This window comes from Protobothrops mucrosquamatus, unplaced genomic scaffold (assembly GCF_001527695.2).
Source record: "Protobothrops mucrosquamatus isolate PMUCROS unplaced genomic scaffold, P.Mucros_1.0 scaffold3722, whole genome shotgun sequence".
Lineage (NCBI taxonomy): Eukaryota > Metazoa > Chordata > Lepidosauria > Squamata > Viperidae > Protobothrops > Protobothrops mucrosquamatus.
Genome location: NW_015389675.1, coordinates 58,324 through 83,153, shown reverse-complemented (window position 1 = coordinate 83,153; position 24,830 = coordinate 58,324). Strand labels below are relative to the sequence as shown.

The 24,830-nt window shown below is 42.3% G+C and overlaps 1 protein-coding gene across 1 annotated transcript in view; it reads left to right on the top strand.

Moving 5' to 3' along the window:
* LOC107298108 (protein yippee-like 2) overlaps positions 1 to 17,250 on the top strand; it is a gene marked incomplete at its 5' end in the record, with an annotated part of 35,592 nt that extends 18,342 nt beyond the window's left edge. The window contains 3 exons of the mRNA XM_015827470.2: positions 5,443 to 5,486; positions 8,310 to 8,418; positions 17,161 to 17,250. Of these exons, the coding sequence (XP_015682956.2) occupies positions 5,443 to 5,486; positions 8,310 to 8,418; positions 17,161 to 17,250 (243 nt within the window). The remainder of the gene's footprint in view (positions 1 to 5,442; positions 5,487 to 8,309; positions 8,419 to 17,160) is intronic.
* Positions 17,251 to 24,830: the final 7,580 nt, after the last annotated feature.

Below are 24,830 nucleotides of genomic sequence, written 5' to 3'. Positions count from 1 at the left end.
AAAGGACTCGATAGATAGACAAAAATGCCAAATCCAGTCTGAACATCTGGCTGACTGTGCGATGATCCATAATTATAATAATAATAACAACAACAACAACAACAAACCCCCTCCTCAGGCAGGAAATCCTGATGGGAAAGCCAGATTCATTTAATAACCATACTACTATCTTAACAACTGAGCGATTCACTTAATAACTGAGGCAAAGAAGCTTTGTAAAATGGGGCAAAGCTCACTTAACTGTCTCACTCAGTAACAGAAACGTCGGGCTCAATCATTGTCGTAAGTTGAGGACTATCAGTAAATGATGCCATTTACTTACCTGAGTCACAGCTTTGAAGGGGAGATGAGAACCGAGCCTGGGAGCTGACAACTCTTGTGTGTAATGTTTTATTTTTATTTTATTTTTATTTTTTTTAAATCCACTGACATGATGCTATTTTAGTTTCGTTCTCTCTCTCTCTCTCTTTCTGGAAGCATAAAAAATAAGATTTCTTTCACTTGCTTTTAACTCGGCTGTCAAGTAAGCAAGTGAACTGTCGGATAATTGAAAAAGATATATATATTTTTTACTGGCCTCTGACACATTTGTGAACCCGTTGTGTTTTTTGTTTTTTGTTTGTCTTTAGCTGGGTGTCTAGCAATAAATGAGGGTTGGCATCGAAGCTGCTGTGGCTGCTTTTTTTTTTCTTTCCTTTTCTGTTTTTGATCCTGCTGACATAGATTTGCAGGCCGAGAAGTAGGCGCTGCTGACAGTTCAATTGTGTGATTGTCACGATCTGTGCCACTTTGGGAGCAAATGACGCGTCTCATCTTAAGACGTGTCTGTGGCACACTCACATCCCTTGGTCAGACATTCCTTCCTGAGAATTTCGGTCAGGGGAGCCCCCAACTTTGAAAACTCAGAGGTTGAATATCGTGGACATATTTTTAGGGGTAGGTTGTCCATTCACATGAAAGACAAGGAATGTGTGTATGTATGTATGTTACTAGTTCACATGAAAAACAAGGAATATATATATACAGAAAGTTTTTCAGACAGACGGTCTGATTGATTGCACCTTTGGCATTTTTGACTGCTATACTGCTATACTTTTTATAATCTCTTTTGCCTTGCAGCCCCCCAACTAGGGGCATTAAGCAGGCTCAAGTTGCTACTGCGATACATTACAAATTCAGATTTGTATATACACACAACCCATTACCCAGGTCGTTATAACACAAAAGACTAATGGGCACACAGCCAGTACCTCAACTACTCAGGATGTTACGAAACAGCCAAACAATCTGCAAACAATAACTCCCACACAGCCAACCAACCCACCTACAGCAACTAAGCCAGCACTCCACACACCCCCCCACCAATATTTATAGAGAGACGGCAGCTCCGATCACACTTTGCTCGCACAAGCAGGAAGCCGAAGACCCCAGCCTGAAGATGACGAGTGGGACCTCGTCAAAACGTCGCCAAGATATTCTCAATCTGACACGGGAAAAGACCCGAATACGCCAAGACCTGCATATATATGTGTGTATGTGTGTGTATGTGTGTGTGTGTTATTAGTTCACATGAAAAACAGGAACCCTGATGATGTCGGGAGAGTCCGACGAAAGCTCGGTTGCCGATAATTTTAAATGTTTTATTGCTTTTAAACTGTTTTTAAACTTTTTAATTGTTTATAAACATTTTATCTACTCTTGGTGATCGTGATTATTTGGACACAATATATATATATATATATATATATATATATATATATATATATATATATATATATATATATATATATATGTTGTTAATTCACATGAAAAACGGAATATATATATTATTAGTTCACATGAAAAACAGAATATATATGTTATTAGTTCACATGAAAAACGGAATATATATATGTTATTAGTTCACATGAAAGCAGGGAATATATATATTCCTACATACATACACACATACACATTAGAGTCAGAGACAAATGACAGATTAATTTACCTTTATATAGGCTATGTATGTATATGTATGTGTGGGTATGTAGGGATATATATATTCCTTGTGAACTAATTATATATATATATAAAACGCTCATATACATATACAAATAGTCCTTGATTTACAACCACAATTGAGCCCAACATTTCTGTAGCTAAGAAGACAGCTGTAAAGTGAGTTTTGCCCCATTTTACAACTGTGCTTGCCACAGTCGTTAAATCAGTCACTGCAGTTAATAAGCTAGTAACCTGATAGTTAAGTGAATCTGGCTTCCCCCTTGACTTTGCTTGTCAGAAGGTCGCAAAGGGGGATCACATGACCCTGGGGCATTGCAACCATCATAAGTACATGCCAGTTGCCAAGCGTCTGAATTTCGATCACATGACCACAGGGATGCTGCAAGTGTTGTAAGTGTGGAAAACGGGCATCAGTCACTTTTCAGTGCCATTGTAACTTCGAACAATCACTAAATGAACTGAGGTAAGTTGAGGACTATATGTTATGTGTATCTGGTATTTTCACACACCCGTGTGCGTATGCACAGCTATTCCTCCAGTTACCACCATTCATTCATTTAGAGACTGTTCAGACTTATAACCACACTGGAAAAAATAACTTATGACTAGTCCTCGCACTTATGGCCACTGCACTACTTGTAAAGCCCTATCAGGAGAAACAACAGCTCATATCAGATGCTTCCTTGCTATAGTTAACCTCACTTGTGAGGTGTTCAAACATCTCAAGAAGGTCTGCTCATCCGTCCTCCTCCTTCAGAGGTTCGTGGGACATGGAGGACCCAGCTTTTCTTCTCCCCTGTTGGTCCTCCATCTTTGCAATTTCCCCCTAGAGTTCAGAAGGCGTCTTCCCTTTTTTGTACTTAAGACGGTGCAGATTTTGAACCCCAGACAATTGGTGCCTACAGGCCCTTCCTCTGTCCCTGTCTGTTTTGGGTTGTCTTTTCATTTGGCTATTATATTTCCTGGGATTTTACGATGTTGTACACGTCCTGGGATCATAGGTTCCAATGGAGCACCATATAAGCCTTGTAAATACAAGTAAATAAATCCTGTAATGGTGTAGGAATTCCTCAGGCTGGCTGGGGAATTCTGGGGGTTGAAGTCCACCCGCCTTAAAGCAAACCGGTTGGGGAATTCTGGGAGTGGAATTCCACCCATCTTAAAGCATGCTGGCTGGGGAATTCTGGGAGTGGAAGTCCACCCATCTTAAACCATGCTGGCTGGGGAATTCCGGGAATGGAAGTCCACTTATTTTAAAGCAGGCCAGTTGGGGAATTCTGGGAGTTGAAGTCCATCCATCTTAACGTTCCACGTTTGAGAAACTCTGGTCTGGACACTGAACAAAATAATCCTAATTTTGGTATGGCTGCTTTCTAGCAATCAGCAAAAGAAACATCTGACAATTTCAGTGGAAAAATTAGCAAACAGCTCTCTCTTATTTCTTTGAGCAGATGCGTTCTTATTTTCCATGAACGTTGGTTTTGAACTCTCCTCCGTGACGAAATTGTGCCCTTTCAAAACCTTCGTGTGGCGTGGAGCTTTAATCCAAACCAAATGCTTATTTTTCCAGATGTTAATAACTCAGGACACAAATAGAATGTGTCCCTTTAAATGAAGGCGGAACCATGTAGAGGAGGCGGGCCATGCCCAGAACTGTGATGCTTGATTGGCTGGCTGGACCTCAAACGTATTTGGTAGCTGACAAGTTTAAAGGCAAACGACAATGACCTGAATGAGATTGATTTGGAAAATCTAAAATTTGGCTCTCTTTACAGCCAACAGGTTATAAAAAGAACCCTGGAATCCAGGTTGCATAGAATTGTTTTGTAAATTAAAGTTTTGGTCCATACAGGGAGCCCTTGACTTACGACCATAACTGATCCAGAATTAACGTTTATAAAGTCATGCTGGTTATTTATCAAGTTGTCCCATGACCAACTAAATTTTTTTTGCCACAGTCTTTAAGTGAATCCACAGTCGCTAAGTGAACATGACACTTGTTAAGCAAATCCATTGCCCAAAATGGACGGGGGGTTTTTTGGTTTGTTTTTTTGTGTGTGTTTTTTTTTTTTGCAAAAAACTAGAAGCAGAAATTGCACACACACAAAAAATGTCAGAAATTGCAGTCATATGACTGAGGGACACTGCAAAATGTCTGTAAATGCAGGCGGGTTTCGAAGTGCCCAAATACACGATCAGAACTTTCAATCTCTGTCGTAAGAACCGTTTTTGGGGGGGTCCGTCATAACTTTGAACAGCTGCTAAGCGAGCGGTCATAACTTGGGGACTACCAGTTTGGAAATATCTGTTTATCTAATTTATACAGCTGCACATCTCACCAAAAGCAACTCTGGGGTAGGAGGCGTATCAGAAATCTGTCACATATCGTCCGACTTACGACCAAAATGGAACCCAAAATTTCTGTTGCTAAGTGAGACGGTTGTTAAGTGAGTTTTGCTCCATTTTACGACCTTTCTTGTCACAGTTGTTAAGTGAATCTCTGCGGTTATTAGATTAGTAACACGGTCGTTAAGTAAGTCTGGATTCCCCCTGGACTTTGCTTGTCAGAACGTCGCAAAACATGACACTGCAACCGTCATAAATATGAGTCAGTTGCCAAGCTCCTCAATTTTTCATCATGTGTCCACAACGGTCATAAAGTGTGAAAAATGGTCATCAGTCACTTTTTGGAGTGACTTTATTAACCTGTTACGGTCACTAAAGGAACGGTTGTAAATTGAGGACTGCCTTGACATGCCAATATTTTTTTTTCCTTGTGATTTTTAGAGCGCTGCTAGGTACAATTTTTTTCTTTAAAAATATGTATTTGAAATCTCTTCCCCCCCCCCCACAGGCCACTTTGCATATCTGTCTCATCTTTTGATTTTTTTACTCCAGAGCTGACATATTTCCCCCCCATAAGCCTGCAGGCTAAAAATAATAATAATAATAACCTGTGTTTTTTTATTGAATACTGGTCTGTTTTTTCCATAAATGCTCCCGTCAGATACAATTCCATCAACTACTTTATTGATCTCTCCTTTTCTCTCTTGGCTGGTTTTTTTTTTTTTTTTTTGCAATATAAGGAGTTAAGGAGAAGCATGCAGATTGGTGTGGTAAGAGCACACACGCAAGAAAAGGAGGGAAAAATTCAGAAATTGCTAAAGAGCGTCCAACAGTTTCTTAAAGCAGGGTTGTTTTTTTTTCAACCTTGGCAGCTTGAAGATGTGTGGACTTCAACTCCCAGAATTCCCCAGCCAGCATGGCTGGCTGGGGAATTCTGGGAGTTGAAGTCCACACATCTTCAAGCTGCCAAGGCTGAAAAAAAAACTGCCTTAAGGGAATCAACCTTTTTTTTTTTTTGTAGAAATGCCTTTCTATACTACCCACCAAGTTTAATCAACTTTTTTTTATTTTATCCTATTTTTGCTTGTTTTTCAGTCTTTCCAGGGAAGTCAAGGGCGAGCCTATCTCTTCAATTCAGTGTGAGTGTTTTGTGCTTTTGTTTTTAAAGTGCTGTGGTTGTTGATCTTCATAAAATACCTCACCGTATAGCTTCTCAGTGACAAAGTTAGCCAACAGAGAGGACTAGGAACTGCAATAGTTTTAACCTTGTTCTGGTTTTTAACACTATCTGTAGCTAGAGGACTAAAATAAAACTTCCAGACGGTGTTACTCTTTGTGGCTTGCCTTGCTGACAGTAGAGAATAACAGAATAATAGAGGTGGAAGGGAACTTGAAGGTCTTCTAGTCCAACCCCCTGCTGAAGCAGGAGACCTTATACCAGGGGTCTTCAAACTTGGCCCTTTGATGACTTGTGGACTTCAACTCCCAGAATTCCTCAGCCAGGCACGCTGGCTGAGGAATTCTGGGAATTGAAGTCCACAAGTCATAAAAGGGCCAAGTTTGAAGACCCCTAGTCTGGATCCAAGCCCGCGGTTTCATCAAAATGGCCGACTGAGGAATTCTGGGAGTTGAAGTCCACAAGTGATCAAAGGGCCAAGTTTGAAGACCCCTGCCTTTTACCATCCCCGTCAAATGGTTATCCAGTCTACTTTTGATAACCTTCATTGATGGAGCACCCACAACTTCTGGTGGCAAGTAGTTCCACCAGTTAATCGTTCTCACTGTCAAAGAAATTTCTCCTTATTTTTAGCTTGCTTCTCTCCTTGATTAGTTTCCATCCACTGAATCTTCTCAAAAACCCAGTTAGTTGAAACGTTGGTTTGAATGAGCTTAACTCCTCATGAGGGTGTGTGGGGGGGGGGTTTGTGTATGTTTTCTTTTTTTAAATTGGGGGGGGCAATGTAGTTTTCCATAATTTGAACAAAGGCCAGGGACCTATACAGAATAGAGTTGTCTTTATCATGGAAACCTTGATAAACTGCCTTACGGCAGTATTTCTCAAACTTTGCAACTTTAAGATATGTGGAGTTCAGTTCCCAGAATTGTAGTCACACTGGCTAGGGAATTCTGGGAGTTGAAGTCCCCATGGCTTAAAGTTGCCACGTTTGAGAAGCGTTACCCTACAGCAAGGGTTTCCAAACTTGACAACTTTAAGACTTTAAAACCTGGCCCTTTTATGACTTGTGGATTTCAACTGGCTGGGGAATTCTGGGAGTTGAAGTCCACAAGTCTTAAAAGTTGCCAGGTTTGGGGACCCCTGCCCTATAGGTATAACCCCAAGATTGCCAATAGCTGGTTCAATGAAAACTTTTCCAGTCTCAGATGCGAGACATTTTCTACAGAATTTAGTTTTTGGTTGAAAAAATTCACGAGATTACGAGAAACGAGGCCACCCCAGGCCTAGATAAATGAAGACGTGACATTAAAAATGGGAAAAGTGACAAGCTACCCCTGTGCGCCTTTCCTATACAGGTCACCCTTGTTTAACAACCACCGTTTGGTCTGGCAACGTGGTCGTTAAGGAGAGTGGCCACTAAGTGGAATCGCGACTCTGGTTTATGACGTTGCTTCTGCTTTTCTTTGCTTTCTGGACCTGAAGAAGGTCATAAATGCAAAGATTGGTGGCAAAGTTAATCTATTTGCCATTTGTCTGAAATGGTATAGTAGGCTTCCTTGATTGAGCAGGGGGTTGGACTAGAAGACCTCCGAGGTCCCTTCCAACTCTGTTATTCTGTTGTTCGTATTTATTTATTAAATTTGTTTGCTGCCCACCTCGCTGCAAGGTGAGGTTATTTTCTATCGTGGTTGTAACTGACAGCCGTAGTTAAACAGGGCAGTTGCTAAATGAGGACTGTATCCAAGAACAGGACACATCTGGAAGATTTCCTACAGATTGTCATGTAGTCTCTCTCTCAACTTATTTGCTAGATTTCTGCCCCAGAATTCCTCAAAGGTGTAGTAGCACTTCCTTCTCCTATTTTCCCCACGACAACCCAGCGAGGTAGGTTGGGCCAATTGTCCCACAGTCATTCCCTGAGCTTCTGGAGCTAAGCAGGGTCTTTCCGCTCCTTTATCCAGCCTACCCACCCAAATATATGCAACGATTGGGAAGTAAAACTCTTAACCTGAAGGACAACCCAAGATTGTCATGTTTTCCCAAACGGTGAAATCTTCTGTGTCCCCCCCTCCAAAAAAATAGGGTGTTACAATGATCCTTATCTTTCGAAATAAACAAATACTGCGTAATTTTGACCTCTTGTGAAATCTGGGGCAAAACCGTGCCAGGTGTGAGGTCCCCCATCACACACAAGCCCTTTCTGTAACATTCAAATGTTTAATTCATTTTATCTGGGACGTCCATGGTTATCTTGGGTGCTGGGTGCCAACCCACAATGTATCCTGACTGTACATTATGTGTGTGTAACCTACTAGTAATAAAAGCATCTGTGAGATATCTCGACATTAAATAGGGTTGTTCTGGGAAACATGCATGATTTCAGCCACCTTGGTAAAATGTGTCTTCAAAAGTGAAATTTTTAATATATATATATATTCTGTAATATACACCCTGGAGCGGTGTTATTATCCTTGTCACAGATTGTCAAGTATTACCAAATGTATTCCAGAGCGGTGTTCCTCAACTGTGGTGACTTTCAAAGGTGTGGAGTTCAACTCCCAGAATTCCCCAGCCAGCCATGCTGGCTGGGGAATTCTGGGAGTTGAAGTCCTCCCATCTTAAAGCGATCAAATTGCTCTGGCATATATTTGGGTAATATTTGACAATTCTGTGACAAGGATAATCACTTGCTCCTTCAGGGAAATTAACTTGGAAATCTCTTTATATTTAAAAATTAAGCTTTTCTCTCTCTCTCTCTCTCTTCCCACCCCCTTGTTACCCTCAGAGTCAACGTGGGCTGCGGTCCGGCGGAGGAGCGAATTCTGCTAACGGGACTCCATGCGGTGGCTGATATTTACTGTGAAAATTGCAAAACCACACTGGGTTGGAAATATGTGAGTGGTGATGATTAGCTTCTTATTCTGTTATCAGATTTTTTATAATAATAATAATAATAATAGTAGTAATAATAATAATAATAATAATAATAATAATAATAATAATAATAATAATAAAGTTGGAAGGGACTTTGGAGGTCATCTAGTCCAGCCCCCTGCTCAGGCAGGAAACCCTACGCCATTTCAGACAAATGGCTGTCCAATCTCTTCTTAAAAACCTCCAGTGATGGAGCGCCCACAACGTCTGGTGGCAAGCTGTTCCACTGGTTAATTATCCTCACTGTTAGGAGGTTTCTCCTCAGTTCCAGGTTGCTTCTCTCCTTGATTAGTTTCCATCCATTGCTTGTTCTCCTGCCTTCAGCCGCTTTGGAGAATAGCTTGACTGCCTCTTCTTTGGGGCAGCCCCCTTTTTTTTTTTGCCCTGAGACCCTGGCTTTCAACCTGCAGGGAGTCGGTACACTTGGTCCTCGAGTTACGATCCCAGCTGAGCCCAGAATTCATGTTGCAAAGTGAGGAATTTGTTAAGTGAGTTTTGCCCCCTTTTACGACCTTTTTTGCCTCAGTTGTTAAGTGAATCACTGCAGCTGTTAAGTTAGTCACATGGTCGTTAAGTAAATCTGACTTCCCCCATTGACTTTGTTGGTCAAAAGGTTGCAAAAGGGGGTCACGTGACCCTGGGACTCTTCAACTGTCATAAATATGAGTCACTTGCCAATCATCTGAATTTTGATCCACGTGACCACGGGGATGCTGCAACGGTCATATAAGTGTGAAAAACGGTCCTAAGTTACTTTTTTCAGTGCCATTGTAACTTTGAACAGTCGCTAAATCAACTGTTATAAGCCGAGGACAACCTGTGCTTAATTTTCTCTGATTGTTTCCAAGGAGCTACAGTAGTGGCCAAAATTGTGGAAACCTTTTGGGAAAAGTGTACAGTAGAAACGCCACCTTTGGTTAAGTTTCCACCAATTTTTCCTTCTAATTTCTTTATAACTGTAGCCTTGTTCACTTAATAATTCTATTTTGCATGGCTTTCTGGGCGACCAGTCAATTCTTTGCACCATTTAATTTTATTACGTTTTACAAGCTCACTAAGTGAAAGAACACAAAAAAACCCAACCAACTTGATAGCGATCACATAACACACTGACAAATGTCCTCCTCTCAGCTTCAATACATGACATCAATAACTGGATCCTGCTGTGATCTGATTGGCTCATGGCCAAAACAAGATGACACCCGATTGGCTCTCTAAACACTCGTGATCATTGGCTACAATCAGATGAAGGAAAGCTACCTGATATCAACCTAAGCCAGGGGTAGGCAACCTTGGCTCTTTTATGACTCGTGGACTTCAACTCCCAGAATTCCTGAGCCAGCCATGTTGAGGAGAAATGGAGAGGTTTCCATACTGAGCCGTGCTGGTTCAGGAATTCTGGGAGTTGAAGTCCACGAGTCACGAAGGGGCCAAAGTTTCCCCCATGCTGGCTCAGGAATTCTAGGAGTTGAAGTCCACGAGTCATAAAAGAGCCAAGGTTGCGTACCCCTGACCTAAGCAAGTTGTACTTCCTTTTTCTGGTTATTTGGCTATAACTTTTCATAGAACACAGTACAGATAATTGAACAAAGTTTGTTGCATTACATTCTTGATTAAATTACCTTTCCATTGGTATATAATTTTATGGTACTACTCCCCCCCCAAAAAAGTGGTGTTATTAGCCATCAAACCTCAAAAATACACTTGTCCCAAAAGGTTTCCACAATTTTGGCCACTACTGTATTATATAGGCCAGTGATGGCGAACCTTTTAGAGACCGAGTGCCCAAACTGCAACCTAAAACCCACTTATGCATCGTTGGGTGCCGGGTGGGTGTGGCCCACTGGGTGGGTGTGGCCCATTGGGTGGGCGTGGCTGCGGTGGTAACAGCAGTGGGTGGGACTAAAAAGTTCAATCAATCAATTCCAACTTTGCAAGATCTTTTTTTTTCCCCGCGAGAAGTTGAAATTGACTGATTGAACCTTTTTTTTTTTGTACACGGTGGCGGAAGCCTAAAGCGAAAAGGTTTTATAAAACCCAGTTGAAGGCCTAGGACTGGGGCGAGGGCGCGCGTGCCCACAGAGAGGGCTCTGAGTGCCGCCTCTGGCACCCGTGCCATAGGTTCGCCATCACTGATATAGGCCATCAATCTGAGAAAGCTTAATTGCAGCAGCGATGTAATCCTATTAAGCAGTTTAGATGACACTAAAAAAAGGCAACGGAGGGAAAAGGTCACAGAGAAGAGGAGGCAGTGGGTCAGCCATTCAGTAACTGAGTTTCAACGTGCATGGGATAAACACATGCTCATCGTCCAAGAGAAAATGAAAATAAAAAAAATAAAATTCAGGTCGTCCTGGACTTACAACGGTTTATTTAGTGACCGTTTGGAGTTACAACGTCACTGAAAATAGTGACCTATGACTTACAACCATCGCAGCACCCCCATAGGTACGTGATCAAAATTCAGATGCTGGGCAACAGAATAGAATAGAATAGAATAGAATAGAATAGAATAGAATAGAATAGAATAGAATAGAATAGAATAGAATAGAAACAGGAAGAATAGAATAGAATAGAAACAGGAAGAATAGAATAGAATAGAATAGAAACAGGAAGAATAGAATAGAATAGAATAATGAAAGAATAGAATAGAATAGAATAGAATAGAATAGAATAGAATAGAGCTGGAAGGGACCTTGGAGGTCTTCTAGTCCAGCCCCCTGCTCAAGTAGGAGAACCTATACAGTGTCAGGCAGGTGATTGTCTAGCCTCTTCTTAAAAATCTCCAGTGATGGAGCGCCCACGATTTCTGGTGGCAAGCTGTTCCACTAGTTAATTATCCTCACTGTCAGGAAATTTCTCCTTAATTCCAGGTTGCTTCTCTCTTTGATCAGCTTCCAACTATTGTTTCTCATCCTTCCCTCTGGTGCTCTGGTGAAGAGGCAGGATTTGGGTATGGCTTGTCTAGAGAAAAGAAGGACCAGGGGTGATATGATAGAGTCTTCCAATATTTGAGGGGCTGCCACATATAAGAGGGGGGGTCAACCTTTTCTCCAAAGCACCAGAAGGCAGGACAAGAAGCAACGGATGGAAACTGACCAAAGAGAGAAGAAAGTTAAAACTAAGCGGAAATTTCCTGACAGTGAGAACAGTTAACCAGTGGAAAGACTTGCCTCCAGAAGTTGTGGGTGCTCCATCACTGGAAATTTTAAAGAAAAGACTGGACAGCCACCTGCTTGAAATGTATAGAGTCTCTTGCTTGAGCAGGGGGTTGGACTGGAAGATCTCCAAGGTCCCTTTCAGCTCTATTCGGATTAATTGAGGTGGTTGTCAAATGCCCATAAAACGATCACATAACTATGGGGGAGATGCAGCATCATAACTTTGACAATAGGTCATAAGTAGCTTTTTGGGGGAGGGGGGGTGTCGTAATTTCAAACAGTTGCTAAACAATCAGTTGTAAGTCTAAGTCTACTTGTAAAAACAAGCTTTGTTCTGGGTTTCTGCAGAAGAGACTCTTCCAGACGGCCCAGGGGTGCTGTGCGTACTTCAGAGCTGTGATATTTTAAGAAAATATGTTATTTTTACCATTTATGTTGGTGGCTTTTCACACTTAAGCAACATGTTTTCCAATATAAGATCCTTGCTGCTCTGGAAACTCTAGCAAGCTTACCTTTGCTACGCTGCAAGTAATCCTCAACTTACGACCGTAATCAAGCCCAAAATTTCTATTGCTAAGCGGGATAATTGTTAAGCGAGTTTTGCCCCCATTTTATGACCTTTCTTGACACAGTTGTTAAGCAAATCGCTGCTGTGGTTACTCAGGGGTAGGCAACCTTGGCTCTTTTATGACTCGTGGACTTCAACTCCCAGAATTCCTGAGCCAGCCATGCTGAGAGGAAAGGGAGAGGTTTCCATGCTGAGCCATGCCGGCTCAGGAATTCTGGGAGTTGAAGTCCACGAGTCATAAAAGAGCCCAGGTTGCCTAGATTGAGGAAGAGTAATTTAGACTCGGTACAGAAACCCAGATTAAACTAGCCTAAATAAATGGCTACAGGTCGTCCTCGACGTACGACCATAATTTGAGCCCAACACTTCTGTTGTTAAGTGAGACATTTCTTAAGTGGGGTTTGCCCCATTTTACGACTTTACTTGCCACAGTGGTTAAGTCAAGGGTCTTCAAACTTGGCTCTTTTATGACTCGTGGACTTCAACTCCCAGAATTCCTCAGCCAGCCATGCTGAGGAGAAATGGAGAGGTTTCCATGCTGAGCCATGCTGGCTCAGGAATTCTGGGAGTTGAAGTCCACGAGTCATAAAAGAGCCAAGGTTGCCTACCCCCGGGTTAGGTTAAGTGAATCTGGCTTCCCCATTGACTTTGCTTGGCAGAAGGTCGCCAAAGGGGATCACATGACCCCAGGACACTTGAACTGTCGTAAGTACACGCCAGTTGCCGAGCATCTGAATTTTAATTACTTGACCACAGGGATGTTGCAATGGGTCGTAAGTGTGAAAAACGGTGCTAAGTCACTTTTTTCAGTGCCTGTTGTAACTTTGAATGGTTATTAAACCAATGGTTGTAAATCGGGGACTACGGGTATAACAATCCCATGGGGTCTTGGGGCAAAAACTGGCAAATAAGAACTTGCTATTTTAAGGAGTCCTTCTCCATCCTTCTCTTTGGAGCACCTAAAATAAAAACCAATGCTTAGCATTACAGCAAGGCCCTAGAGTTTCGCTACAATATTCATTCATTATTCAGTTCAAATATTTATAGCGTGCCCTAGATCGATACATCTCAGGGCGAGGTGCAATCAATAGGGAATAAAAGCAGAACAGGATAAAAAGCAACCTTGCTCACACACACACAAAAAATACATCAAACTTTCTTAATTCGAGAACCATCCAGATGGGCTGGTCTTCAACCCCCGGATGGAGAGAAGATGGTGGGATCAGATATTTTCATTGAAACAACAAAATTAGTGTCGTGATGTAAGTGTGCCGCTCCTCTAGGTGTGACATCGCAACACGCACACAAAGAGTAGCAGAATTTATTGTGAGACCTTTGTGCCATCCTTGACAGGATGTTGAGAATTGGAGAAGAAAGAATGTGTTAGATTATTTTTTTCCAAACCTGGCAACTTTTAAGATGTGTGGACTTCAACTCCCAGAATTCCCCAGCCAACATGTGTGGACTTCAACTCCCAAAACTTTCCATGGTTGGCTGGGGAATTCTGGAAGTTGAAATCCACACATCTTAAAGTTGCCAAGTTTGAAAACACTGTGTTAGATCAAATGGCGCAGTTCCTGACAGTTAGAACAATTAACCAGTGGAACAACCTGCCTCCAGAAGCGGTGAATGCTCCAACACTGGAGGTTTTTAAGAAGAGACTGGACAGCCATTTGTCCAAAATGGTATAGGGTTTCCTGCCTGAGCAGGGGGTTGGACTAGATGACCTCCAAGGTACCTTCCAACTTTATTATTATTATTATCTTGGACTGAAGACATGTGTGCAATCTCTATGCACAGATTAGTTCAGTCTAGAATGAATAAACTGTGATTCCTGTTTGGGGTTCCTGTCAGGAATCTAGTGGTGATTTCATGAGGTAATTCAATTCAGCCCAGACTTATCTGAAATAATAATCTCTTTTGAACAAGCATGCCCATCTAAAGCCCTAGTCATCCTTTAATTACCTCTTGGTAGAAATACCAGCTTCTCTGCCATGCCTCTGATCTCAAATATGTTTTAATATCCTGATTTTTTTTTTTAAAAAAAGGATCCAAACAGATATCAGGCAATGAACGGAATCAGGAAATGGAAATTGATGTATGAACAGGTCAGATCAGCACATCTAAAGAAAAAAAGGAACAGAGAACCATTGTCTGAGTTAAAAGACAGCAATTTCTAAATGAACGTTAGAAAAAAGTCCCCCAAAAGAATATCCCATTAGCCATTTGGTTTGTTTTCATATTAATCTACTATAAAGGTACGGGTGACACGATAGCAGTATTCCAGTATTTGAGGGGCTGCCACAAAGAAGAGGGGGTCAACTTATTCTCCAAAGCACCTGAAGGCAGGACAAGAAACAATGGAAACGGATCACAGAGAGAAGCAATATGGAATTAAGGAAAAACTTCCTAACAGTGAGGACAATTAACCAGTGGAACAGCTTGCCACCAGAAGTTTTGGGTGCTGCATCGAGATTTTTTAAGAAGAGACTGAACAGTCACTTGTCTGAAATGGTTTAGGGCAGGGGCAGGCAACCTTGGCTCTTTTATGACTCGTGGACTTCAACTCCCAGAATTCCTGAGCCAGCCATGCTGAGGAGAAATGGAGAGGTTTCCATGCTGACTCAGGAATTCTGGGAGTTGAAGTCCACAAGTTATAAAAGAGCCAAGGTTGCCTACCTCTGGTATAGGGTCTCCTGCTTGAGCAGGGGGTTGGAATAGAAGACCTCCAAGGTCCAGCTCGACTCTGATTGAACCCTTGCAGACAATTCAAAGTTATGACAGATCGCTTGAAAGGACTTACAATCTGGTCTCAAAATTCTGACGTCTCCGCCTGGGTGTTTAGCCAGCCATCCTGCATTATTTTATGGCCATTTGCAGTCACGTGATTGCAAATTACAACGGTTTTGCTTCCGGTTTCCAACAAACACTGACGCATAACAGTGGATTTACTTATCAGCCATGGAGTTCGCTTAACAACAGCGGCATTCGTTTAATGACCTCCGTGTTTGCTTAACAGCTGCCACCAAGTGGTCATAAAATTGGGGTTTGGATCACGTGGTGAGCCGTTTTACAACCGTCACAATTGATGACCGCAACTGTCAGACTCAATGCGAGGCCTAACTCGAGACCTACTTGTACCTTATGAATGTCTGTGGAGATTCTGAATCATCCAGCTCATAGTTGTCTCAAAACCGCTTTGTCAAAAGGCAACCAAAATGTTTTCTTCCTTCTCATCCAAGAAGCTTCATCGGGTTCTGCCAGGGATGGTGGGGGGCTATGGAGGGATTCGTTCCGAAAGGATGGAGCGGGCATTAGAAGGATCGTATTTCTTTGCAGTCATCGGGCCTTAGGAAATATGATCTTTCCTTATAGTTATCTCATACTACACATATCAACGGCAGCAAGAATGGTATTTGCCCAGCATTGGAACAATGAAAACTTGCCAACTAAAGAAGTAATAATTAAGAAAATTCTAGCGTGTGCAGAAATGGATAGATTGACTTTAAAGAGAAAAGAGAAAGGAGACTCAGTATAATTTAGAACATGGGAAATTTTTTTGCCAATGGCTGGAAAAACGAGTCAGAGAGAAAGGAACGTGATATGTAATTTTGAATCTATATTAGTAAGAAGAAGGCTATTGAGTGATGAATTAACATATTGTTTATGATAATTAACTATATTATTGTTAGTTAAATAAAAAAAGTTAAATAAAAAAGATGTTGAGACTCTAGAACAGTGATGGCGAACCTTTTAGAGACCGAGTGCCCAAACTGCAACCCAAAACCCACTTATGTATTGCCTGGTGCCGGGTGGGCCTGGCCCATTGGGTGGGCGTGGCTGCGGTGGTAACGGCAGACTGGGTGGGACTAAAAAGTTCAATCAATCAATTTATAAAACCCCGCTGAAGGCCTAGGACTGGGGCGACAGCGCGCGTGCCCACAGAGAGGACTCTGAGTGCCGCCTCTGGCACCCGTGCCACTGCTCTAGAAAGAGTACAGAGAAGAGCAACAAAGACGATTAGGGGACTGGAGGCTAAAGCATATAAGGAAAGGTTGCTGGAATTGGGTATGTCTAGTTTAATGAAGAGAAGGACGAGGGGGTCTTCCAGTACCTCGGGCTGCCCCAAAGAAGAGGGAGTCAAGCTATTCTCCAAAGCGCCTGAAGGCAGGACAAGAAGCAACAGGTGGAAACTAAGCAAGGAGAGAAGCAACCTAGAACTAAGGAGAAACTTCCTGACAGTGAGAACAATTAACCAGTGGAACAACCTGCCTCCAGAAGCGGTGAATGCTCCAACACTGGAAGTTTTTAAGAAGAGACTGGACCGCCATTTGTCCGAAATGGTGTAGGGTTTCCTGCCTGAGCAAGGGGTTGGACTCGATGACCTCCAAGGTCCCTTCCAACTTTATTATTATTATTATTATTACATCAGTTTTATTAGAAAGAAACGTGATATGTAATTTTGAATCTATATTTGTAAGAAGAAGGCTATTGAGTGATGAATTAACATATTGTTTATGATAATTAACTATATCTATTATTGTTAGTTAAATACATGTACCCAGACATTATGCTATTTGCTAAATATTGAAAATGTTATTTCGAAAAAACCCAACCCTAACCCCAACTCCAACCCCAATCCCAATCCCGACCCCACCTTATCCCTAACCCTATAAAAACTAATAAAATCTATATATAAAAAAAGAAATATGATCCTTCCAACCTCCCCTTCTAATCCATCTCTAGCCCCGCCCCCTCACCATCCTGGCAAAACCCGATGAAGCTTCTTGGATGACAAGCGAAACCTCCTCAAAGGAAAAAAAAACCCAGTCCAGTTGCCTTTTGACAAAGCGCCTTTGAAACAACCTTGTGAAGGTTTTAAGGGAAATTGAAACGCAACTCTTTAAATGCATCTCCATTCCAGATTTTGTTAATAATGCCTTTACGTTTTTTGTTGTTGTTTTGCTTAAAAGGAACACGCCTTTGAGAGCAGTCAGAAATATAAAGAAGGCAAATACATCATCGAATTAGCTCACATGATCAAAGATAACGGCTGGGATTGAGCGGCCGGGAGAAGAATGTCGACCGATCTACGCAAGCGTTCACTCTTCCGACTGAACATTTTATCTCCGAGAACGAGCAAGTGATTGGCACTCGCTGGGTCCCATGCATCCGGGGGGGGCGCTTTGTTGTCGTCCTAAGACACACTTCCTCGCACACCCCTCTGCCATCTTGACTGGCGGTCGGCTGTCCCTCTTGTCTCTTTGCTTTTCGTATCTTGTTTGTGAGTCGACCTCAAGTTAGGGTCCCCTAGTCTTCCTCTTTCACTGTTCTGGCATTGTGTTGTGTTGTGTGGGGTTTTTTGTTTTTTTTTAACAGTGACAAAAGGCAAGGAATGAACCGCAATGCCAAACCATTTCACAGCTTATGTCTCAGTAGAAACTGAAGATTGCCTTTTTGGGGGGAGCTAAAGTCAAGGTTTATGGCTCACAAGGGGGAACTCAGCGCTTTGGGTTGTGGGACGGATGAGAGAGAACGAGTAGGGTTTCTTTCTGCCCCTTTGTCCTTTGAAATCCTGACAAACCATGGCTTGAAACTCGTGGACTGTAAAAAGATATATATATATATATATATACCTCATGCCTGTCTATTTCTCTGAGTCTCAAAAAAAAATGTAGGCCTCCTAATTTTAGGCTAGCTAGTTCTGGTATTCTCAAACCAAGTATCCGTGTCTTCTTGGACTTGAGGTGTTTTTTTGTTTTTTTAATCTTGTCTTTTTGCTAAGCTTGTTGAAAAGAAAGAGGTAAGGGATGTTTTAACATCTTTGGTTTCTGGAGAGTTAGCCCACCCTAAAACTCTGCAGAGATAAGCCTGATTGCCTGGGGGGGGTGTGTGTGTGTGTTTTGTTTTTGGTTTTTTTTTGGACTGTAAATCTAGCATCACACAATTGAGGTTCCTCAAGGATGCATGGATTGTGTGTAAAGTAAAAGGGAGGCCGGGGAGAAAGGCGGGAGGCAAGCAGAACAGAGAGGTGAAGGTAAAAGGGACTCTGTGCCTACTTAACGGATGTCCAGGTCTTAGCAATGCCTGTCAAATCTTAACTATTGCTGTGGGACATCTAGACGTTGAAGTTGCAGCTTCGAAGCGTGGTTCTCGGCCTGGTTGTTTTTCAGAGCTTCTCCTCGCACAGGAGAGCAGACTTTGGCCACCACGTTGTGCAAAGGCAATATTCCAGAGGCTGAAAGTGTTCAAATTTGGGTGAACCAGTAGGACCTGGGGACCATCTCCTCTGGCTCCATCCATTCCTTCACTCCTGTTTTGGAAAGGTTGAGAAGCACGCTTTTGCTTCCCACTTCCTGCATCTCAGCCACCACCTTTCTCCTCAGTGGCCTTCCAGAGGTTCAGCTCTGGTGCTTAGCTCCTACTTTGTTGAGGATGTTCTTGCACGCGAGAGTAGGAAATTGGGTCTCTTGAGATCCTGCTTTGTGGAGGATGCTCCTTGCACCCAACAATAATAATTCGGGTGGCGTTACTAACCATAAACCCAAAAGGGCTGGTCGCTTCCACTAAAGAGCATAAACCAGACTTGGCCAAAAAGTCATTTTGCACTGAAAGAAAGCATCGTGTTCTCTGTGATTAGAAAAAAAATAAATAGAATAAATAACTTTATAACAGGGAGCAGGGCAGCCATTCCTGTCACTATCATCTCCATCTTCTCTTAACCCTCCTCCTGGCTGATCAAAAGAGGACCCAGCCGGAAGGTTGAGAGTGCATGATGTTCCTTCGTTGGATCTGAGCGTTGAGGTTCAGAAGCTTGTCGGAAAGGGATCCAGTTTCCCAGGTTGCAAAGCTGGAGAAATCCCTGACGTATGTCTCTGGGTGGCTTAAAAGCTATCTTTGCCCCACTGACCTAGCTAAGGATTTAATTGACTCTCCAGCTTTGCAGGAGATAAGTCTGAATGACGCTCTGGATGAACTGAAGCCTGGAGGTAGACTTACTCCAGGCAACACTTTTTTTCCTGGAAGTCACTCCTTTTGGGTTCAAGGAGAGCTTTGGGGTCAGAGGAGAGGCTGAAGGACCTTGGGAAAATTCTTAGGAAAATTTTAGGGCTGTGTTTCTGTTCCCCCCTCCCCAAAGTCCTCCAATTCTTCCCTGTTGCATTTTATAGGATGGGTCAATAATGGCCTGAAACTCTTCTGCCCTTTGACCCGACATGTAATACAGGGCTAATCTGAACGGCATTGACTTTAATCTCCCTCGATTGTTTCATTTTTTCCCCCTTCGTTTTCATTTGCCAAGGGGTGGAAATTGTTCTTTTTGGGAATCCTCTGGAGGGCAAAAAAAAACCAGCCCACGTTAGAGAGAGAGAGAGAGAAACATTCTGTAACTGGGAAGAGAAAAAATAAGTTCTGATTTTTTGACTGTTGTTTGGGTGTCTTTTTAGAGCCCTTTTTGGGAGGAATAATACCCAAATTAGCAGAAAAATGAGAGAGCAGGAAGATGAATTGGATGGTCCCACAGGAAGAGACTGGGTGGGTGGTCTTTATTTTGTCACTTTCATGTTACAGGAATTTAACAGTGTGCTGGTGTGTTAAGACTGACCTGACTTCCAAGACTTGTTTCCAGCTTTACGGATGGAGATTGAGGAAGAAGGGGTGGGCTTAATCATCAATCGCTACATCGGTGTTTCCCCTTTAAGACCTATGGATTTCAACTCCCAGAGTTCCCCATCAAGCATGGAGAATTCTGGGAATTGAAGTCCACGCATCTTCAACTAGCCAGGGTTAAAAAAAAAAAAAAACACTGATGCAAAGCATGGAACTTCGGGGAGGTTTCTAGTCCACATGATTGCACAGCGAAGGAATATGGAAGCAATATTTGAGAATATGGTATGGTAGGGGAAGACTTGGTGGAAAATTAAGGCGTTCTGGGTTCAAACTTTAGATCAGATATAGGACTACTTGTGTGGCTTTGAACAATTTGCTAGTTTTTCCTCAGCCAGTCCTATTTTTTAAGACAGGGGCTTCAACCTTGGCCCTTTTATGACTTGTGGACTTCAATTCCCAGAATTCCTCAGCCAGGCACACGTGCCTGGCTGAGGAATTCTGGGAGTTGAAGTCCACAAGTCATAAAAGGGCCAAGGTTGAAGACTCCTGTTTTAGGAGGATCAGAAGAGTTAAAAGAACACCCTTTGTGCAATCCCGAACTCCTTGAAAAATAGTTAAAAATAAATAAATACAAGTTTAGGTCCCAAAAGGTATTTCAGATTAAAAATTGAGAAATAGCATATAGAAGGACTAATTTGTCACAACTTCAGTAGGAATCAGACAGGAACAAATGTTGAGTTGTTTCCAGGGGCATAAGGTATCAGTTGGCTACAGCTTGGCCTAACTACAGATAACCCTAAGCTAACATTAAACCTCATCACGGTTTTGCATCCTTGAGCCTGAGGCTCTGGTAAAATCCAGAATTTCCAGGGCTCGTTATCAATTGTTCAAGAAAAGTATGGCAGAAAAATATCCCCAAATTGCAGAACAAGATGCCGGTCCCTTTGGTTATTATGATTTGGAGCAGTGGGAAACCAACATCAGGCACAATTGTGTTTTTGGGATGGACACCAATACCACAGCCTAGCTCTTAAACCTTAATACTTGATCTTCCTTATCTGGATAGGGCAGTGTTCCTCACTATCGCTGCAACTTTTAAGGTGGGTGGACTTCAACTCCCAGAATTCCGCAACCGGAGCCGGCTGGGAAATTTGGGGAGTTGAAGTCCACCCCTCTTAAAAGTGGCTGAGATTGCGAAACACTGGGATAGAGGATAATCCTTAAAAATGGTAGTATCCTTCAGCTTCTGAGATGGTGCGGTGGACCTCTTATCTACGATGGTGATTTTGGTGCACCGTGTCCGGTTATGTTTTGGAGCAAGTGAACGTTGCTTATTTATTGGAGGGAAAAGGTGAGATTTCTTCACCAGGACCGTGATGGTCGTAGCTTCCAAAAATGGTGCTCAGCCATCTAAGGTTCCTCTCTCAGTCAAGACATCTCCATGGGTGCAGACCCAACGTATCAACAGTAAGTCATACAGGTCAGCCCAGGGTATTAATTTGTAAGCCAGCTTTCATAAGAGGAGCCATTCAGGCCTTTGGGAAGTTGGACGCTTCTAGACTTCAGTTCTAGATCACCCTTCAGTTCAGGTAGAGGAGAGGGCGAGTTCTTGTCAATCCTTGCCCTAAAGCCAGCTGGGTGGAAACTGAGGCCTACATTCTCCACTGGTGACGGGATGGTGTTGTTTGCCATTCCTGAGGTGGCCAGCTAGTGAAGAGGAACGAAGGCAGTTTGGGTGGCATACAACGATATGTCTTCTGATCAAACGTGCTTCTGATTGAGGCCCCCTTTTTGCATGCTAACAATTAGGATCAATAGATTAAAAATCCTTGAGTCAATAGATTCAAAACCTTCGTAGCGGAGAGTGCATTGAAAATATAGTCACCCCAATCATCTTTTCTTTTCCCTTTCAATCCGTGTTTTTCAAACTTGGAATCTTTAAGACAGGGGTCTTCAAACGTGGCCCTTTTACGACTGGTGGACTTCAACTCCCAGAATTCCTCAGCCAGCGTGCCTGGCTGAGGAATTCTGGGAGTTGAAGTCCACAAGCAGGGGTCTTCCAACTTGGCCCTTTTACGACTTGTGGACTTCAACTCCCAGAATTCCTCAGCCAGGCACACGTGCCTGGCTGAGGAATTCTGGGAGTTCAAGTCCACAAGTCGTAAAAGGGCCAAGTTGGAAGACCACTGCTTTAAGAGGAGTGGATTTCAACTCCCAGAATTCCTCAAGCTGGCTGCGGAATTCTGGGAGTTGGAGTCCACGCCTCTTAAAATGGCCAAAGCTGAAAAACCCTGCTTTCAATGGAGGCGTGGGCACTCTGGGAAGCTTTAATTAATTCCTTTCTTAGCCCCTCCTGTGTTTTTTTTTTTTTCCTCTCAGGGCTTGCAGCTCGCTGTGTAAAAACTCTTTTTTTTTTTTTTAAATTTCCAGGCCAATGCAAGGGACTGTTATTTATTTCATGGGGAGTTGTTGTTCTTGTGTTTACTGCAATTTATTGCAGTGAAAGAACGTGTTGCAATGTTCTTATTTTTACTGCAATATTTCTACGGCAAGCAGGTTGGAGAAAAGGGAGTCCCCATGTCAGTTTTCTGCCCTGGACAAGGAGAAATCCTCTCCAATATCTTGATCCAAGCCAAAGAATTTATCTTCTCCTTTCGTTTTTTGTCCTCCTCATGGCTGCCATCGTGTAGAAAAATCCCCTAAGCTTTGAATGGGTCTTACCATCCTGACCCGCTGGTTTTATACCAGGGAGTTGTTTACAAAACTCTTTGTCAGCCTCATACAGTTTTTCAAAGCTTGGCCCCTTTAAAAGGCGTGTGGACTTCAACTCCCAGCATTCCCCAGCCAGCACGGAGGATTCTGGGAGTTGAAGTCCACACCTCTTAAAAATCAGCCAAGCTGGAGAAATACTGGAACAGAACTGTGTTTTCCCGAACGGGTTTTCCAGGCACAGGCATTGTAGCAAGGCAGCACAAATTGTCGCACTAACTGCTTTGACATAAACCAGGTTTCCATAGTTCCTAGCTTTTGTTTGTTTGTTTTGGATCAGAAACCGGTTTGAATATGCATTAGCAATCCTGGTTCTTCAATCTCGGGGTGAGGGGAAGAACCTTGACCCTGTTCCTTTGGTGGCCTCCAAAATCAGCATTTCTAGGCCTATAAAGTAATTAAAACTTTGTCCCAGTGAAGTTTCTGTTGGGTCAAACTGATGTATAAAATACAGAAATAGTATCTGGAGATAAAAGTTTACAGTGTCCGTCTTTCTACCCAACTACTGTATCAGAGGACCTTTTCCCAACCCCCCTAAATCCTGGTAAAACCTCTGCACCCCAGTAAATCCTCTGTGTTTCACCTCACTACCAAAACACACACTTTATTTTTTTTTTTTCTCCTTTCCAAAGTGTCTGATTTTTGATCGAATATTAAAGCGGACCAACAATACCAGCTACTGAATTGTGCTTTGTGTAAATGTTACAGTTGGTCTCTTTCCCTGTAGTCTTCACAGTTTGTGGTGCACACGGACACGCACGCACACCCCTCTTTCAAAATGAAATCGTCATTTGGGGTGTGTGTTTTGGGCCCCGAGATAACTGTGTGCTAAAATACATTTCGTAGCATCATTTCATGGGTGGAAGATGAATCACTGTTTTTCTGCTTCCATCTGAGCCCGTTTCTTTTGGCTAAAACTATCTGTTAGCCCTGTGTAAAACATTCAGGAATTGTACTTTAAAATAATAATATTTTTTAAAAAAACAGAAATAGAGAGCCGGAAAGACGTTAAGGGAGAAAAAGGAACGGTTTTAACTTAAAAATAAATAAACTCTGCGTGGTGGTGCAGACAAATGATATTATTATTATTGCAAAGGTATAATGGATATCTTTATCCTTTCCCTAAATGAAGAGACTATATTTCTAATACCAGCCCATCATGTTGGACATCTTTTGTGTTTACAGAACTGTGTATACTTTATACTTTAATATTTAAAAAAAAACAAATCTCGGTTTTATTTTATTGGTATTTTATTGACAATTTCTTCAGGTTTCATTTTGCTTTAGTAATAAATGTTTACTTGTCTGTTTTTTTTTAAATGGCCTAATTTGTTTTAAACCGTGTCACACGTTGGCATATTGTACATACTACTTCAGTATTAGAAGGAAAGGAGCATTGTTTTGTCTGATTTACAACCTATGTTGGTGCTCATTTGAAAGAAAAATAAAACGTTTTCAAATATTAAAAAAAACAAAACACCTTTGTCGTGATTTTCAGGCGGGACGGAGGGAAGAACAATTTTGATGTTACCATTCTGCAGATATGCAGCTAGTCCTCGTTTAGTGACTCTTTGAAATTGCAACAGCGCTGACAAAGTGGCCTGTGACCGTTTTTTCACACTTACAACCGTTTGCAGCATTCCCACGGTCACATGATCAAAATTCAGAGGCATGGCAACTGACTCATATTTATGATGGTCACAGTATCCTGGGGGGGAGGGATCACGTGATCCCCTTTTGCGACCTTCTGACGAGCAAAGCCAGATTCACTTAACAACCAGGTTACTAACTGAACAACTGCACTGATTCACTTAGCAACAGTGGCAAGAAAGGTCGTAAAACGGGGCAAAATTCACTTAACCACTGTCTCAGCAACAGAAATTTTGGGTTCAGTTGTAGTCGTAAGTTGAGGACTACCTGTAATCCTTTTTTTTTTTAAATTATTCCCCAAAGAGTAGGGGTCTACAAAGGATCACAAAGGGCAAGATGGAAGCCCAAATTATCCAGCTGAAGCCCCTTCCTTATTAATATTTAGAATAAAAAGGGGCAGGTGTTTGATTGCATGGTTGAGGCTGCCATACTGACTTTTTTGACCCTGTATGGGTATCCTTCCCCAAGTAGTACAGGTAATCCTCAATTTACGACCGGTTGCTTAGCAGTCAAAGTTATGACAGACCTTCCCAGAGGGGCTTATGGCCCAGTTTTGAACCTCTGATGTTAGACCCGCCCCCTGTGGTCATGTGACTGCATTTTGGGCACTTAACTG